We start from the raw sequence: 16,020 nt of genomic DNA, 5'->3' as shown, positions 1-16,020 counted from the left end.
GAAATTGTGTGATTGGTAGCAGGACAAAACTTAATGAGAGATTTTGTTTCTTTTCTCTCTCCTGCTGTCCTTGTCACTCTGAATTTTGGTAGAGACATCCTGTCACTGGCTAAAGCACACAGAAATGTCCTGTAGTGAGCACAAAGAGGAGGCAGATGAGAGCAAAGCAGAGACAGTGAATGTGGCAGGGCAATGAAGGGCTGGGCTGAGCTGCCTGGATTAGGGCTGTAGGGCCATTTCAGACCCCTGAGACACAGGAGGGACCTGGGGAGGTGAGGGGGACACAGCACCTTCTGCAGTGGCAGCTGAGCCCAGGCAGATGGGCGAGGATGAGCTGTAGTGTTTTCTATGCAGCAGTAGTTATAGAAATAGCTGCATTTGTTTCTTTTGAGTCAGGGTTTTCCTCTGTCTGCTTCCAGGCCTGCCTCAAAATTTCAGGAAAGAAATGGTCAGGAATGATGGATGTAGGAGAGCATTATCTTGTGATGAGGAAAGCAGGGGACCTCAGTGAAAGCCAAATATCCACATCTTCCTCTCTTGGCATCATCATTGGTTAGGCTGAACAAGAAATTCTGGAGAGAAAAAGAACCTAACATTGAAGAAATTAGTCTAATAACCTTCCTAATGCACATCAGGTCAAACAAGTTACTCTTAGTGTTGTTGAAGCTTGGTACTGCATGAATTATTTATAGTTTTATTCTTATTTAATTTAATATATCGTATAGGTATGGCTGTGAAGTTGTTTAGTTGTCTTTGTGTTGTGATTCAAATGCTATGGGTACAGTAATGTACTTTGATCTTACAGTAATGAGAATATAAAGCATGATAATAGCAAAATCAACCTTCTAATTATAGTTATTATGGTAATATTAAAAAGTTTAAATTCTTTGATAGCCTTGATATTTAAATTTAGGACACCAGCAGGAGAGAGTTGGGGAGGACTTAATAAAATTATTATAAAGGGGAACTTTGTCCATCCTTGACTATTGCAGAAACCATTCAAAGAGCCAGCAGTCAGCTTTATTGAAATTCACAGTGAAAAACCCTGCAACATCAGGGTCCTCATAAGAGCAGCAATGTCTTAGTGTTTAGAGCACGAAGGAAATCTATAATAGCTTTAATAATATAATGGAGAAATATACAGATGTACCACATATAACTGCTGGGAAAAACCCTTGCTGCACGGGGTCCTTGGGGAGTGTGATCTGGAGCAGCTCCAGGAAGGGAAGTCAGTGCTTTTGGTTAAGCTGCAGCAATTTTACCAGCTGAGATTCTGATCTTTGAGTGTAGCCCCTTAGATATTTTATGAAAATCCTTTGCTAGGATTTTTCTCCTATTCTAGCTGAGAAGCCTCAGAAAAGAAAAGTAAACAATAACTATCTGATGGCTGTGGAATGTGGTCTGGACATTGTTTACCCACAAGTGCATCTGTGATTGGTGCACGTTGGTTATTTCTAATTAATGGCCAACCACAGTCAGCTGGCTCGGACTCTGAGAGTCATGAGCCTTTGTTATCATTCCATTCCTGTTCTTTCTAGCCTTTTGATGAATCCTTTTCTCTCTATTCTTTTAGCAGAGTTTTAGTATATAATTTTAATATAATATATGTCATAATATAATAAATCAGCCTTCTGAAACATGGAGTCAAGATTCTCATCTCCTCACACAAAGCATCAACCATATCTGAGTTCTAAATAATGGCTTTGTTTGTCAATCCCATGGCAGTCCTACCAGAAAAAGTCAACTGATTAAATATAATTTAAACCTTCCCACAGTAGCTTCTGTCCAATGTTGTGTTTGCCTTCATCCCAAATTTTCATGTTCTGGGGCTCTGCACTGTTTTCAGCAGTTGCTGTATTTTTGGGTGGGGGTCTGAACTTCCATGTTAGACAAAATTATTTCTGTCTAGTTTTATGAAGTTTGTCAGCAAAGCCCAGGAATTCAGGTCTATGAAGAATAATCATTGTATGTTAGTGGATTGTAATTTCTTTTATGTTTCAAATTTCCTAGCATCAGTGTGATTAATTTCTTAAAATCCCCTTTGACCTCTAGTATTCCATTTTAAGGAAGCTCTGTGCTGCTGAGGAGGAGGGATTGGAAACTTCTGGGAGTCATGGGTGAAATTAGGTGTGTGCCAAAATTTTGTTCTTAGTCATATTCTGTGTGAAACAGTGGTGAGAAGTCTGAGTGCCACCCAGCATTTTAGGGAGAGGAGAACAGAGCACACAGAACACTCACTGGCCCCGTGTCCTGCATAGGTGTTTGATCCCTAATGACCTGAGTTTATAAATTCCCAAACACCTGGGAACTCTGTACACCTGAGGAGCAGCAGGGCCAGTGACTGCAGGAGAGAAAGGGGGTGGTTGTTTTTTGTTCTTTTGGTTTGGTTTGTTTTTGTTTTTTTTGTTTGGCTGCTGCATTTGGAGGAGTGGGGACTCGTGCAGACACAGAGGAGCTCTTCCTTCCCCGTGGTGGGATGACTCCATGGAAACTTTTAGAGGAAGCACTCAGGATAGCTGTTTATTCTGAGCTTAGGTTGGAATTGTGTTTCATGATAGTCATTAAAAAAAGTGTCTGAGACCCATTCTCTGAATCTCTGTCTTCCACTTCCAGGTTCTGAATTTTCCAATAGTAAAGTGGGCAGATCACTTATGGGCCAGGTGTTTCTTCACAGAAGTTCTTGTGTATATTAGACAGCCATAGAAAGGACAAGGCTCAGGCTTCAGTGATTAAAGAATTTAAATCCCTCAATATATATAAATCTATATTCTATAGTATGGCATGTTTTCACCAAAGAGTTTCAAGAAGAGAGAAAGAAAGTATGTAATGTATTGGAAATGGAAAAGGTCTGCTGGATAGAAAGAGCAGATGCCAAAAGAGAGAGGTTTTTGTCAGATGTGGGGCCCTGGAGGCACACGTTTGTTACTGCCAAAGGGACTGCAGGGAATGGAGCAGAGGAAATTACAACATATTCAAACCTTTGAAGATGGTGTGATGCAGGTTCAATAACTACCCCAAAGGAAGAAAGCACATCTAAATCACTTAATAGTACTTCTGTTGTCTTCCCCTTCTGTTCTTGTTTGAATTCAGGACATATATCAAATGTTTAAACATTTTTTTCTAAATATAAAACCATCTTTATTACCATACTGGTAAAAAATGAGTTAGTTTTCAATTTGCTAGAAGAGATAAAAATTGATATATGGGCTTGAGAGAAGCAGTAGTATGCAGAGTATGCCCTTGGGAAGTAGCTGCTCGGAGGGAACCCAGCCATTTGGAGTCCCAGCAGCACATTTTCCTGACCCACACTCCCTGGGACACATCAGAGAGCTCAGACTGCCAAAAGGTGCCACTCCTGCACTTAAAAGCATTGCACTTAGCCCAGGGTGTGAGGATCTGGCAGGTTGGATATATCCAACTGTACATTCAGGTCAATATATTTGCCATGTGATCCTTTCAGGTTTGGTTGTTTTGGGTTTTTTTTCCTATCTCACAGACAGTAACAACTTTTAAAATTTTATTTTAAAAAAGTTTCTTTTATTTAAATTGGTGTTCTTTTATATCTGAAGTATTAACCAGTGAACAGTAAAAATTTGGTTCTATACTTTCACTGTTAATACACAAATTAAATTATGGAAGTGATTCTGTATCTTAATTGAGCGGGGCTTATTGTATAATAAAGTTGGGTCCGCTTACAATTCCTGCACCTTTTTGAATCATTTAAAGTGTGGCAGTGATGAGGAACACTAAACCAGCCTAAAACACATCATGAATTTTCATCATATCTTCCTCGTGAGATTTTCAAGCCCTGTATGCTCGACAGAGTTAGTGCAGAGAATTGCTCTTTAAAGGGAGCTCTGTGCGTTCGCAGAGGACTGGGCAAGGTGAGCTGTCCTTTGCCCCCTCTGCTCCCCAGCTGCTTTAGGACAGAAGGGATCTGGAGCCCCACAGAGCCAGCTTCTCTCCTAAAGACTCCTTTTGCAGGCTCTGGGGTTGCCCACACAAAGGATGAACCCTTGCTGTAGCCATCAGCTGTGATATCTGTGATGTCTCTGATGAGCAGTTTCCCCTTTGGGTCTATGCAAACAACAGTATGGAATTTAGATAAATAAATCCTGCCACTGCAAGAACATTGGAGCCATCAAAGAGCTTAAGAATTTCTAGGAATTGCTACAAAAACCATGTAATTAGTTGTAAAATATTGAACTGCTTGTTGGACTCCAGCCTCTAGTATTTTCATTCTCACAGTTGCTATGCTGACCAATATGTAACTTCATACTTTTAAAAGTTATGTGGGCAGTTGTGAAATTAATTTTAACAAAGCAGAATAGCTTCTTTCTATGAAGAACTAATAAAAAACTTAAATAAACACAAAGTGATACCTATTTAAAAAAACCACTATAAAGATCTCTTGTTATACTGCTTCATAGAAAGAAAGATCTTTATAGTAGTTCTTTTTTTTTTTAAATAGGTATCACTTTGTGTTTATTTAAGTTTTTAATTAGTTCTTTTTTCCAGTAATTAGTAAAGACTTGGTTAAAAAAAAGAAAAGGGTAAGATTTCAGAACAGTTTAAATAATATTTTTCATTCCAAAGGACAAATTGCACTAGTGTTCTAGGGTCTTCCTGGAGGTACTAACCCAGCATATTACCCTTGCAGGTAATTCTGTATTTTAACATCTGAAAATAGAGACTCTGTGGCTAAATGTTCCACTGTTCTGAACAGAGAGGAACAAAGGAGCTTCTGACCACTTTAGAGGCAGTTTTTAAGGAAAAGTGATCTTTTCATTTAGATGAGAGGGCAGTTTAACAACATAGAAATGAGTCAGAAGGATTTTCTGTAAAACAGTAGCTGGTAAATCTGCATTGCTACTGGCTCTTTTAGGCAAGCATCTAACTTTTCCTGTCTATAGTTATCACAGAGATGGTAGCAGTAAATACAGTGATAAATTATGCTACCTATGACATACAGAGTAGCTCTGTATTTATAATGTAAAATGTATCACCCTTTGTTTTTTTAAATTAATCTATTTAGCATTACTTGTTAGGTAAATCTCATTAGCTCCTGAAATTGTTGCAGATGACAAAATAACAGCAAAGCTATCAATTGAACTTAATGAACAGTTGAAAATGCAAGAATGTGCAATTTGACCACTCAGCTCACTCTAACAGACAGTGTCAGTATTTCTGCTAGAGCAGAGGCAATGATCTCCTTTTGGACCTATGCAATCCTGTCCCTTCTGTACAGATTGCAGATTCCTTATTTTGTTTTGGATTTATTTATTTCACATTCCCCCCCCCTTAGAATGTGAACCTTTAAGTAACAAGGTTCACAGATTTCTAAATGAGAATTTCAAATCTCTTGATACATCAGAGGTGAAGTAATAGAAATGGATTTTGCTCCCTTAGGGCTTAACTCCTCCAGGTTTTGTTGCCCCTGAGGGACGTTTGCTCCTGCATGGTTTTCAGTAGGATCCTCAGCACTTAAAGCTGGCAGAGCTGTTTTCCCAGGCAGTCCCTAGCCTGCATCCTTTGCCTGCTGGTTGTTAGGCTGGAATTGGGGCTGTGCAAAGCTCAGTGTCGGGTTTTTGCTGTGCCTGGCAGTGCAGGGGCTGTGTGCAGCTGGGAGGAAACCACACCCGAGTGCTAACTCTGCCCCCGGGTTCATTAACCCAGCACAACACAAAATTACCCCGAGGCAGCTGTGTATGTGCTTCTAAAGGAATCGTTGGATGTTAATCCTTAAACGTGGTTTCCACTAACCCAAATCCTGGTTGCCTAGATTTCAGAAAGGACAAATCGGGATTTGTGCCATAATGAAGTTTTCTGCATTTTGAAATACTAGTGCATTTAGCGTTTCTCTTTTTATGTTACCTGGTTTAAAAAAGAATTTTGCAAGAGAAGGTTCATATTAAATTACTCATATCTCTAGCTTATTCTCCTAAGATTCTGCAAAAGACTTTTCTATGTATTTGGATGACAGTATATGAGAATATACTATGTCATTAAAAAAAATAGCAGAAAAATTCATTTTCTGATTGCAGTCATATTAGACATAGAAAAAGCAAAATATTTTAATTTCAATATCCTCCTTTCAGATGCACAAAGTAAATTGCAATTTAATTTTTTTTTCAAAAGCGCTTTTTACATATTTTGCAGTAGTGCCCTTTAATATCAATATATTGTTTTATTTTTATTAGACATTATTAGATTATTCATATTGACATATCTGTAACACTAAACATGAAGCTTCCAATGCAAGAGTTTGTACATAGTCCATATTCAAATGTCACCATTATTTCATTTAAAAGATCCCAGCATGTCTACCTCATGATCCTTATAAACTCTATAGTACTCAACACTTTTTCTTGCTACATTCATTAAAATTAAGCACCCTTCCCCTACCCCATCTGTAAACATCAAGTCAATTGGCAGCTAGCACATTTCCCAGTCAGCAAGCAGTATTGTGAATTTTATCTTCTCTTGCAGAAATCAATTCGTCTTCGTTGCAGCAGATGAAATTTCTTGTAACACCTCTGCAGGTAACAATCATTGATACTTCTTGATGCATCCATCCAGGTCTCAATATCCTTTTTCACATGCTGCATTTAATCGTAAGACAAAGCATAGGAAAGTCCATAGTGTATAAATCTTGGGAATAGTTTAATGAATTTATAGCTTCAGCCTATAGGTTCTGCCATATAAAAGCCATTAGGTTATTTTGCTGACTTTGGTGTTTTGTTTGCAGTTTAAGTATGGTATGGCCTAGTGTGTAAGGATATGTTAAGCCTTCTGATAAAAGCTTCAGGACTGTGACTTTCAAAAGTCAAACCAAAGAGAACTGATGGGAAGAGCCAAGGCCTAGATGTGTGCAGGACATTGTAAGTGCTATAGATGTAACAATTTTCTTCTCAACTCATTGGGGGCAAATGATTCCCACAAGGGTATTGCAGACCCTAAAGCACTCACAAAGTCTATCCTATGGATAAGATAGTGGGAGAGGGGGTCTGTGCCTTCAGAGGCTCGCTCTCTAGTAAGTAAAAAGTCTCCATATGCTATCATGTTGTAAGCCATGGGTACAGAAGAATGAAAAATGTTTTTGGAAGGTTTTATTTATATTTTATAAATATATTAAATGTGTCAAGAGGTTTTCTCTCTTTTAAGCAATAGAGTTTGAACAAGCTTAGTCTTAATTCAGGTAAGGATGGTGTTATGTTGCTACATAAGAAATCAAAAGGCTAAAATAAATAGTAATGGTGCCGGAACTTATTCTGTCAATAATGTTGTGCAAAAAATCAAGTTCATAGAACTTCTCATATTGAAGGATGAAAGGGTATATAGTGTGAAATCAAGTGTTGGTATTGAGAAGTGTTTGCTGATAGAGTTTTATATTAGCAGAAATAAATGAAAGGTGACAAGATTTCTGTTTATGCAGTGATGATTTATATAGAAACAAATAGAGAACATTTATTTATGGAAAAGATGACCATAGATAAACTCAAAATATGCTAAAATTGTTGTAATCTCTATGCTAGCTGTAGCATTTTTGGTGGTAATCTGAAAAGTTCTTCTGTAGTAAAACCTGATTTAACATAGATTTTTCCAAGTCCTATAAATTATGAAGTAAATACATTTTGAGAAGCCAACATTTGTCACATTCTTCATATCACTCAACTCGGATTTTGGCTTTGGTTATTTCACTTGAGCTTCCTGCTCAGCTCTTCATTGAAGTGAGCTGTGGTAGGGAGGCTGCTGATTTGTGAATCTAAGCTTTGCTAAGTAAGAATATTTATTTTAGCAATTTTTAAACTTGGAATTCTTGAATTAGATATGCGGTTTGTGGGCCCAGTTTTGCAAAGTGAACCCTTCTAAGCAATAATTCTTGTTCTAGTAAAGAATTTTTTCTCTCTCCATTCAGGCGCAATTTAAGTGCCTAAGACTTTATTACAGATATTCCATATATGACTTTTTTAGCATTACAGTCAACAATGTAAATTTCATTTATCAATACCTTCAGTGAACTTTACACAAAAGGAAATGAATCTCTGTGTGCATTTATTAAAACTTTTCAGTTTACCAGTTATTACCTATGTTGACTTGATTCAACAAAGAGGTATTTTTGCTAGGCATGATTTTTAGCATATGATAAATACCTTAATCACAGGTGACTATAGGTGACTTTTTTTGCACTAAATATGAAGGAGGAAGGTGATGAAAGCCTGTACCTGCTGTTTTGTATATACCTAATTCAGTAATAGAATTCAAATTATTTTGGCTTCATAAAAATGTAATTCTCTAGCCCATTTTCCTGTGAGTCAAATTGCTGAAGTTGAATTTGGTCTTTTGGATTTGTTAGTTGAATTCCAACTATTTTTATTATCTGATGTTTTATGTTTTAATACATGGAGCAAACATAGAGATACTTTGAGAACCCAAACTAACGTTCCTGTGATTTTTCAGATGCATGCAAAACACCTGCAGTATGATTTTCTACTGCTTTTTTAGTGCTCCTAAGCTCAATGACAGTAATTCTACTGTGTTTGTAAAGTTGATATCAAGTGAAGATACTTATAAACATGCTCAATGTTGAAATGTGAGTATTTGTATGTTTGTATTGCCTCCCTGTAAAGGGTGGGTGTGTTTGTGGATTTCAAATAGTAATATATAACAAGTAAAGCTTTGGTTGGAATTTGATCATCAATTGGAAATGGGAGGTCTTGGGTGGTTCTGCTGGTAATATTCACTCTTTTCTTCTCAATCCTTCATCATTCCTGCCAGAGGATACTTAGCCCTCAGCCACATGGTGTCTTTTTTATTTATTTGGGAATAAAGTAATCTTGAGTAGATAAATGTGTTAATGAGTGATTTGTGTCCATAGACACATTTCTATTTGTGTATCTCTGCTCTTGAATGCACATTACAGAAGGGAAACCTCCTCAGCTATCTGACAGAGGGATCCTTCCATGGGAAATTTAAAAGCATTTCACTCTTCATTGCATCCAGTGCATTCTGAGGCTAAAAATAATTACTGTTCAGAAGAGAAGTTCTGCACTTCTGGGATAGATCTTCTCTGGCAGACATGATTAAAGGGTTTGCAAGCAGATCTGAACTAGAACAGAGACAGGGAAACTATAAGAAACTCCTCTTGGTTTGATGATGGAATTTTAACAAGGATCTCTGAGGACCTTCCTTTGCAAATTCTTGGCTGTAGTTGCACTAGGAGAGAATTAATCCTGGGGTTCTTGTCTGATGAGGGCAGTGGGCAGCTGCCCTGTCAGTCTCTGGATAAATTAGAATGAGATCTAGAATAAACCTGTGGCTTATTTACATGTTGGTTGCAGAACATTGTTCATTTTGCAGCATTAGCATTCTTAGTGAATTTTTCAAATCAGTACTCAATCTATTATTTTTTTCTCTTTTAGGTTTTGTAACATCAAAATTCATAGTTTGAAAAGAAAAAGTAATTTTAGTATCTTTTGCAAGTGCATTCTCAGATGTACCTGCAAATGACATTTTATATTTTTTGTGTAAAAATGGGACAGGGTTATTATTTTATATTTATATTATCTCTCTTTCTTCTTCCAGTTTTTAACTATTATCCAGCCTTTATATAGAAGCAAAAAAAAATCCAGTGCTGATGCTTGCTTGGTATTATTTTTCTCCCAAGTGTATTTGAAGTTTATGATTTTGAAATAACAGAGGGAAAGGCAAGGGTATATATAAAGCTGAATTTGGAATGAAGTATGGTGGAAGTGGATATAACACCTGTCCAATTGTGACTGTATTTATTTACATTTTTGAGCAGAATCAGTCCCAGGAGGAAGGATTCTGTGTGTGTGTGTCTGCATGCAAGTAAAAGAAATGCTTTATAAAGCTTTAGAAGTTGACAGTCATAAATTAAGTTATTGACCTCCATTTGGAGAAAGATACAATCTCCAAAATAGATTAAACATTTTGAAAGGTTTAACTTCATAACTCCAGGAAAGATGTTGAATAAAAGCAAGCAGTTTCAATAAGCAAACCATGGGGTTTGTGCTATTGAAATATTTGAAGAGAATATTGGCCATTTTTAACAAATGCAATTGCTCCAGTCATTGCAATTTCCCTGTATACTATCATTAACCTGTCAGCAGTAACACTGCCACAAATTTAATTCATTGAACAATATCAAATATGGAGATACTAATTTAAAACAGGTTAATATTTGATGAAGTGCTCAGAATGGCTGCAGTGCCTGTTGTGGCAAACCTACCTCCGCCAGGGTAGGTACATAAAGAATTGCAGCTGGTCAAAATTTTTCCAGACAAATTTGCCTGCATCTCATTGACCTGTTCATGTGTGTGCTGGGAAATATTGGTCAGATCATACTCTTACAAAGGAATTTGAAAGAGTCCAATCCAAACTCTTTGTAAGAATGCAGCTTTAGAGGTGTTTCCTTCAGCCTGTTAGAATTACTGTGTGAAGACATATGCTCAGTTGAGAGAGGTTCTTCCCTTTTACTATTGCTGCCAATGGGTTTGACTTCATTTCATGAAGCAGTTTGGGAAAATAACCATTTTCTATGAGATGCTTTTATTATTATGCTATGCTCTTCTGCTAATCAAATGAAAAATAAAGATGAAGGAGCGTCTGTATGGTCTTTGTGCTAGTATTTATTTTAGGCTGTACTGCTGTTCCCTGTGAAAAATAGCAGATACTGAAGGTTTTGCTCTGGAAAGACTAGGAAATGTTGCACTAATGCACAAAATTAAACTTCTTCTATAAATTCAAGTGTCCTTTATGTTGGCAGTTTAAACTTGCATTTACTGCTGCTATAAATAGTTGCTTATATGGAATTCCATTTGTCACAGCCTTTACTGCTCTGGGTAGTTGCGCGCTGAAGATGTTCAGCTATTGGACCAGTTGATAAAAATCAGTAAACACTTTGATTATCCTCTGTTCTCCTTTCATGAGGTTTGATTAATTCCTTTTTGTCAGCCATGGGAGCCCTGGCTGGCGTGGCTGTCATTATCTGTGTGACAGCTTGCCTGCCCGGTGCTCGCGGTTCTAGGTCAGTTCGCATGGCTGCTCAAATGTGACAACACGACAAGATTAAGGAAAGCTGAGGTCCTGTGATTTGTAAATGGAGGATTTGCAATGTGAAGCTCCTTTGATAACAGAAATAGTGAATAATCTGTGTTTGTCCTCAACAAGTGCCTATAGGCACGTGTGCATCTCCTGGGCTGGTTTTTTTATGAAGCAATTAGATTGGTTTTTCTCATGTAGGGTAAAAATAGAGTACATGAAAGATGATTTGTGTGTGTGCATGTATGGATGCCTGTATACAATTCCATTAAATGAGCAAGGATTCAGTTTTAATATCTTGAGATTATCATATTGCAAATAAACATAAAACAACGCTATGGTTGCAGAACTTTATATGTGATCACAAAAGACTGCTTTAAAATTTTATAAATTATGTACCCAGTATATTTATTATTGCACTAGGTAAGAATTTCTTCAAGCTTTATTGCCCCTAAATATAACAGCAATTGTAATAAGAAAATGTTTTACAGACCTAAGAAATGCTTTGTTTTAATTGGAGTAGAGTTGGTGTCACCTGATGGCAAGCGTCAGGTTCCCCAGTGGCTTTTTTTAATGAAGTTTATACAAAATCTCAGTTTCTTGGATAGAAGCTACACAGAAAGGCGGTGGTGTATAGAATTCTGTTTGACTTTTGACTAGGCATCAGCTTCAATTCCCACCCTGGTGTGAATCCACACAGCAAGACTGAAACTGAATGAGAGTTCTTAAACTGAGATTTGTGCCTGGGTTTGCTGCAGTTTGCAGTTATCCAGCATCAGCTCAGGGAAAAGTCACCTGTGCTGCTGTTTGTTACCTTTCTATGTTTCTGCAAATTAACCAGTATCAGTCATGTTCATTTAAACGCTTTAGAAGATGGCAGCTGAGCTTTAGCTGGCTGAAAACATCTCACAGATTTTAAAAGATACAGGCTAACAAACAGTAGCAAAATTAAAACCACATCTGAGCATCAGTGAAACTTCTGCAAAACATGCCTGTCAATTAGCAAGGAAATTAACTGGCCAAACTGAGATGTGACATACATAAGTAACCAGCCAAGAATTGGAAATTCATCTCTACAGCAAAGTCTGCATAGGCTTCTCTACTTTCTCCTTTCAGCAACTTGCAGGAAAAAGTAAACAGTGCTTTTAATATTTCATCAATGACATATTTATGAACATCCTTTCATGAACACCTTTCATTATTGCCCTCTACCCATGGTAGACCCTGGTCAAGTTTCTTATCTCTGTGAAAACCTAGGAATGTGTTAGTACTGTAGTGATAGGAAATCCCTGATGGCTCTGCAGGCACACAGGAGTTCAGCCCTACAGTACACCTTGAAGTTTCACTCTTTATTGTGCTGCCTGTCACTTCCCAATTCTTTCTCTGCTCCACATCACAAATCTGTAGCACATTATAGGTCATGGAAGAGGAGGATGCTATGAATAAAGTATGTGATGGTCCTCCCTTGTACAGTGACCTCAGTGTTAGCGTGCATTCAACACTTGGCAAGGAGAATTTTAGCATTCTTAACCTTTCCAATCAAGGCAAATGCCTGGAAATTGTTTTTATCAGCAGATTTCAGTTTCCGTGATCTTAAGTAAAAACTTCAGAGACATCTTTGCCCATTGTCTTCTGAGGTAGAGAGAGACCTGTTGGTGTTTCAGGTGCCTGAAATGCCTGCAGTCCCTTGGTGTTAATATCTAAAATTAAGTTAGCTGTTTGCACATTCTTTGAACAACACAAGCAGACACCATCCTGCCACAGTGGGATGAATTTTAGGTTAAAGGGCTACCTCTGCTGCACAGGTTTGACCCATTGAGCCCAAAATACTGCTCAGCAGTGTGGTGTGTGACTGGTGTGCATAGGGAGGATCATCACAGTTCTGTGACCAAGAGGAAGAGCACCAAGTTAGTTATTGGAATAACTCTGTATTTATGTGGTATTAAGACCAGGAAACCCTTGCTTTCCTTGTATTCCTTCCAGAAGCAATTTTATTACTTGATTGTTCAATTGCAATTAAAGTGGGTAAAGAGTGGTTAATATTGGGAGAAAGTTAGAAAGATGAGCTTCCCAGTGTCATACAGGCTTTGCTTGTAATATGCCTGAGGTCACAGTTTGATCTGAAGTAGTGACCAAGTTTCAGCTTCTCTCTTTATACCCCTTAAGCAGGTTCATAATTTTCTGTAGTTCCTCCAGCAATATTAGAGTTGGAAAAATGGAGGGCAGTTGATAAGTAAAATAAGTGTATCAAATTCTTTAATATTCTCCTTCTATACTTCTCAAGTCACTTGTGTAAAATGTGTTAACTTGATTCATATTTTATGTGGTGAATTTTTCCTTATTAGTTGGTGTGTAGGTTATTTAGGAGCTTCTAAATGTCTCCAGTACTGGAGCTCCACTGTCTGTCCCATATGTGTACAGAAATACAGCCATACTACCAAAGAATTTAAAATCCTGAAATGGCATTTATGATCAAAGAGGCTCAGAATTCCCCGATTTTTAGAGACTTCAACAACACCTACTACTGGTTACTTAGAGAGATACTCCCTTTCAAAGACTCTAACAAAATAAATGCCACAATTTCCCTTTTCAAATTACTTTAAAAAAATAAACAACAAATTGTCCTTTTATTTTAGCATTTTTAATTACTTTAGCATTTTTCAACTCTGTTGAAAATGATTAAAGAGATTAAGGCATAGCATAAGTAAAGATCATGCCATCTATTGGTGGGTAGCTTATGGTTTACATTTATAGAAGTTAGCACAGCTACACTGGTTTTTTTCTCAGTTATTTCCCAGGAAGTTGTTTATCCAGTTACTTAAGAACCAGTGTCAGTATGTTAACAAAATGCTAGCAAACATATTTTTTCCCATGATGTCCTGAATGCTTGTCCCAGATATAGTGGAAAATAGAGGAGCATACCTTGTTCTAGTTAGTGATGCATCAAAACTGTTCATCAGCTGTGTTCTGAGACGAGAATTTGTGCATATTGCTTTGGATACATTGTTTTATCACCCTGTAAAATACACAGAAATGGCAGAGACTATTAATTTATTCACCACCTTACCATTGGCACGTCCTAAATTTCAGTAAGTTGTTTACCTAGAATGATCATTTGCAGTGAAAATTATCACAAAGCATTTAAATGCCACTAATTGTAACGAGAAGTAAGCAGGCTGGCAGAGCAGTGAGTAAGTGAAGCAGTGTGTGTGGGACTGAAGCAGCTTACTGATTTGCAGTGTGACAATATAGTTTAAATCCTTCTTCCTATTTTCAGCCTGGAAATCAGAATCTATTCTGCTAACCTTCTGAGCTTCTAAATTTGGTGTCATGCAAGGGCGTGTTTAAAAATTAGCATTTAAAAAGAAACCCACTTGCTTTAAGTTTAAGCTGACACTGTTCCTTTCCTCTGTGGAAATGAAATTTATTAATCATAATAAAACCATCATATTCTGAAGGTAGAGGTCACCCAGAGGAGAAAAAAAAAAAGGTCTATTCACCACAGAGGAATTTCAATGCATCTTTTTCCCAGATAATATCCGAGCATGTGTTCTTTCCCCTTTGGAAATATTTTCATCCATGTTTGTGCTTATATATGTCAAGTGTATTCAGGAGCGTGCAAAAATGAAAATTGTGCAGTTTAATTTTATATATTTTCTTTTACAGAAGATTTGGAAGAATTCCTTTTATATTTTATTTTGTGTTTACATTGGACACTTTTGTTTAAGTGGAATTTCAATATCCTGTAAAAGAAAAGCAAGTGTTTGTTACTTTAACAAGAATATAAGCATCACTAATTCCACAGAAACATTTCTATGTTAATATCACAGTTAAAACTTTAGCATTGTCATAATATAAATATAAACCATTCTTTTTAAGGAGCAAGGATTAACTTTGGTCACAGTTCTCACGTTAGCATTTCTTTACAACTCTTGTTTTAAGAAGAGACATGGTTTATAGAGAAGGATGAAAAAAGCAGTGTAAAACACTGACAATAAGTCATTGCTGCTTTGGAAAAAGGATAATAAAAATGTACTCAGAAGTCAATACTGGGTTGAAGCAGTCATATTTTCATCCTTTGAAATTGCATAATGTGCATGTTTATCCATATTTTCCCATCAGTGGTCAAGATTTCTGTTGAATATTGATATAATAATATTATTAGCAACATGGTATATTACATCAATGTTGTAAACTTGCCAGTTACTTCAGCAGTTGTCTTAAATGTAATAATAATTTAATACAGCCTGAGCCCTGGGTATTCAGGCTTGGTCCTGCCTTACAAGAGGCCCTTGCATTTGGGCCCTCCTAGGTGGCCTGTTGGACTTTGTGAGGCAGTGGGACACAGCCAAGGGTCCTGCAGGAATGGGATGTAGGATGGAGGCAAAATGCAGCCCTACCACTGGACCAAAATGAATGTATTTTTTTACAGATATAGTTTTACAGCCCTTGCTCAGCATTGCAGTGATACCAGATAATCAGGAGAAGAGAAAAACAAAGGAAATATACCAATTCCCATTGATATAAAAGTAATAAACATGGCATTAAAGCATGTAAAATAGTAGTACATGCAATTCCTCTTGCATGTTACTAAGGACATGAAGGAAACATTTCTACCTTTAAATTAATTGTTTTCTCTTCCTAGATGCTTTCTTACTACTGGAATGAAATTTGGCTGGGAAGAATTAAAATTATAATGATATTTTAAATTCTCAGACTTAAAAAATTGGCATAGAGCAGTAGTGTCTTCTTCCCTTCAGTGTAGGTGAAAAAGACACAAGGGATTCTGTTATTGAGTATTTCAAATCCCCAAATTGTGTTTGCATCATAATGTGGAGGGTTCCAAGGCTGAGATCTATGGAAGTTCTTCCCACCAGAGAGGCTCCAGAGTGTGGGATCAGTGTCAAACCTGCTCAGAAATAATCAAACTGCTTTTCCAGCTCAGAGAGTCACCGA

At 37.2% G+C, this 16,020-nt stretch overlaps 1 protein-coding gene across 38 annotated transcripts in view; it reads left to right on the top strand.

Annotated features, from left to right (window-relative positions):
* The window catches only part of RBFOX1 (RNA binding fox-1 homolog 1), a 1,145,409-nt gene that overhangs the window by 1,123,334 nt on the left and 6,055 nt on the right, over positions 1-16,020 (top strand). For 5 of the 38 annotated variants that reach the window (XM_039732133.1, XM_039732132.1, XM_039732126.1 and 2 more), the window contains one exon: positions 6,490-6,542. The exons of the other annotated variants lie outside the window; for them this stretch is intronic. In XM_039732133.1, coding sequence (XP_039588067.1) covers positions 6,490-6,542 — 53 coding nt within the window. The remainder of the gene's footprint in view (positions 1-6,489; positions 6,543-16,020) is intronic. 38 annotated transcript variants of the gene reach the window in all.

The sequence above is a fragment of the Passer montanus genome, unplaced genomic scaffold (assembly GCF_014805655.1).
Source record: "Passer montanus isolate IOZ18808 unplaced genomic scaffold, ASM1480565v1 scaffold8, whole genome shotgun sequence".
Lineage (NCBI taxonomy): Eukaryota > Metazoa > Chordata > Aves > Passeriformes > Passeridae > Passer > Passer montanus.
This window is presented reverse-complemented; position numbering and strand designations above follow the sequence as displayed.